This window comes from Galeopterus variegatus, unplaced genomic scaffold (assembly GCF_000696425.1).
Source record: "Galeopterus variegatus unplaced genomic scaffold, G_variegatus-3.0.2 Scaffold151, whole genome shotgun sequence".
Lineage (NCBI taxonomy): Eukaryota > Metazoa > Chordata > Mammalia > Dermoptera > Cynocephalidae > Galeopterus > Galeopterus variegatus.
The window spans coordinates 19,836-21,224 of NW_007726262.1; the positions used below are offsets into that span (position 1 = coordinate 19,836).

General features: G+C 53.9%; 1 protein-coding gene across 1 annotated transcript in view; it reads right to left on the reverse strand.

The window, feature by feature from the left end:
• Nucleotides 1-579, reverse strand: part of RAB44 (RAB44, member RAS oncogene family) — a gene marked incomplete at its 3' end in the record, with an annotated part of 15,750 nt that extends 15,171 nt beyond the window's left edge. The window contains exon 1 of the mRNA XM_008592042.1: nucleotides 571-579. Within this exon, the coding sequence (XP_008590264.1) occupies nucleotides 571-579 (9 nt within the window). The remainder of the gene's footprint in view (nucleotides 1-570) is intronic.
• Nucleotides 580-1,389: the final 810 nt, after the last annotated feature.

The following is a 1,389-nucleotide window of genomic DNA, read 5'->3' on the forward strand; positions in this document are numbered from 1 at the left end:
CCCTCCCGTAGCTCCCCATCATCCCTGGAGGGAAATCCACAGGCTGACGAAGCCCTGCCTGCTCCATCCCATGCTGGGCTCTCTGACCTCACCTCCCACCCCACCTCCTGGTCACCAGTACATCCCTCTTGGGGCCTTTTCCCTTCTAAGTCTCCCTCTGACTGAAATGCCCTCCCCTTAGCCATCCACACACCCTCATCTCTTCAGGTGCCTGCTCGACCATCAGAGCCTACTCTGACCATTATATAAAATAATCCCCATGCAGAATAGGTCCTATTTTTTGACCTGGAGGGTGGTTACAGAGGGTCTGCCAGGATCTTGCTGAGGGCTGGAAGCAGCTGTCTGAGCCATCTCTCAGGCTGCTCCTTCAGCTCATTTCCTCACACCTCGTCTGCATTAAAATGACTGATTCCAGCCTTCCGGCAGGGGATGCCTCCACCACCACCTCCACCCTCTCTCAGCCTCACCTCTCCTCCAACCTTCTCTCCCCTCACCACCATTTCTCATCTCCTTTGACACCTGCAGCAGGAAATAAGCAGCTTCTCCACGTGGTTGGGCATGACGTGGCACCTGCTTCATCCTCCCGACCCCCACGCCCCTGTTGCCATGACAACCCTATTGATGCACTTGTGGTTGCTGGGATGCCAGATTCCCTCCCACCCTGTTCCCTTTGCCCCAAACCTTCCCCAACTCTCTCACCCCCTTGCCTCGCTAACAATACCTCTGCTTTCCTCACGTCAGAGGTTGCCTCCTCCGAGAAGCCTTCCCTGCAGTCACCCCCACACTGCAAGCTGGGTTTAGTGCCCCCTTGTCTGTGGCCCTGCAATGGTTTGAATGTGTCCCCCAAAGTTCATGTGTTGGAAACTTGATCCCCAATGCAGCAGTGTTGGAAGGTGGTGCCTAACGGGAGGTATTTGGGTCATAGGGGTTCTACCTTCACAAATGGATTAATGCCATTATTACCAGAGGGGGTTTATTATTGCAGGAGTGAGTTCCTTATAAAAGGGCGAGTGTGGCCCCCTCTCGCTCTCCAATGACCTCTCTTGCCCCCAACCTTCCACCGTGGGTTGGCGCACCAAGAAGGCCCTCGCCAGATGCGGCCCCTTGATCTTGGACTTCCAGCCACCACAACTGTGAGAAATAAATGTCTGTTCTTTATAAACTCCCCAGTCTGTGGTATTCTGTTATAGCAGCACAAATGGACTAAGACAAGCCCCATGATGCCCCGGGCTCCCCCTATGGATGACTCTGTGTACCTTGGTCCACACTGCGCCCAGCAATTTAGCACACAGTAGGTGCTCAAGTAAGGGTTGTTGATTCACTAATTGGGGTCCCTTCATCTGTCACTGAAGGTCTTGGTGACCTTCAGCCAGTCAGTTGATAAGGATT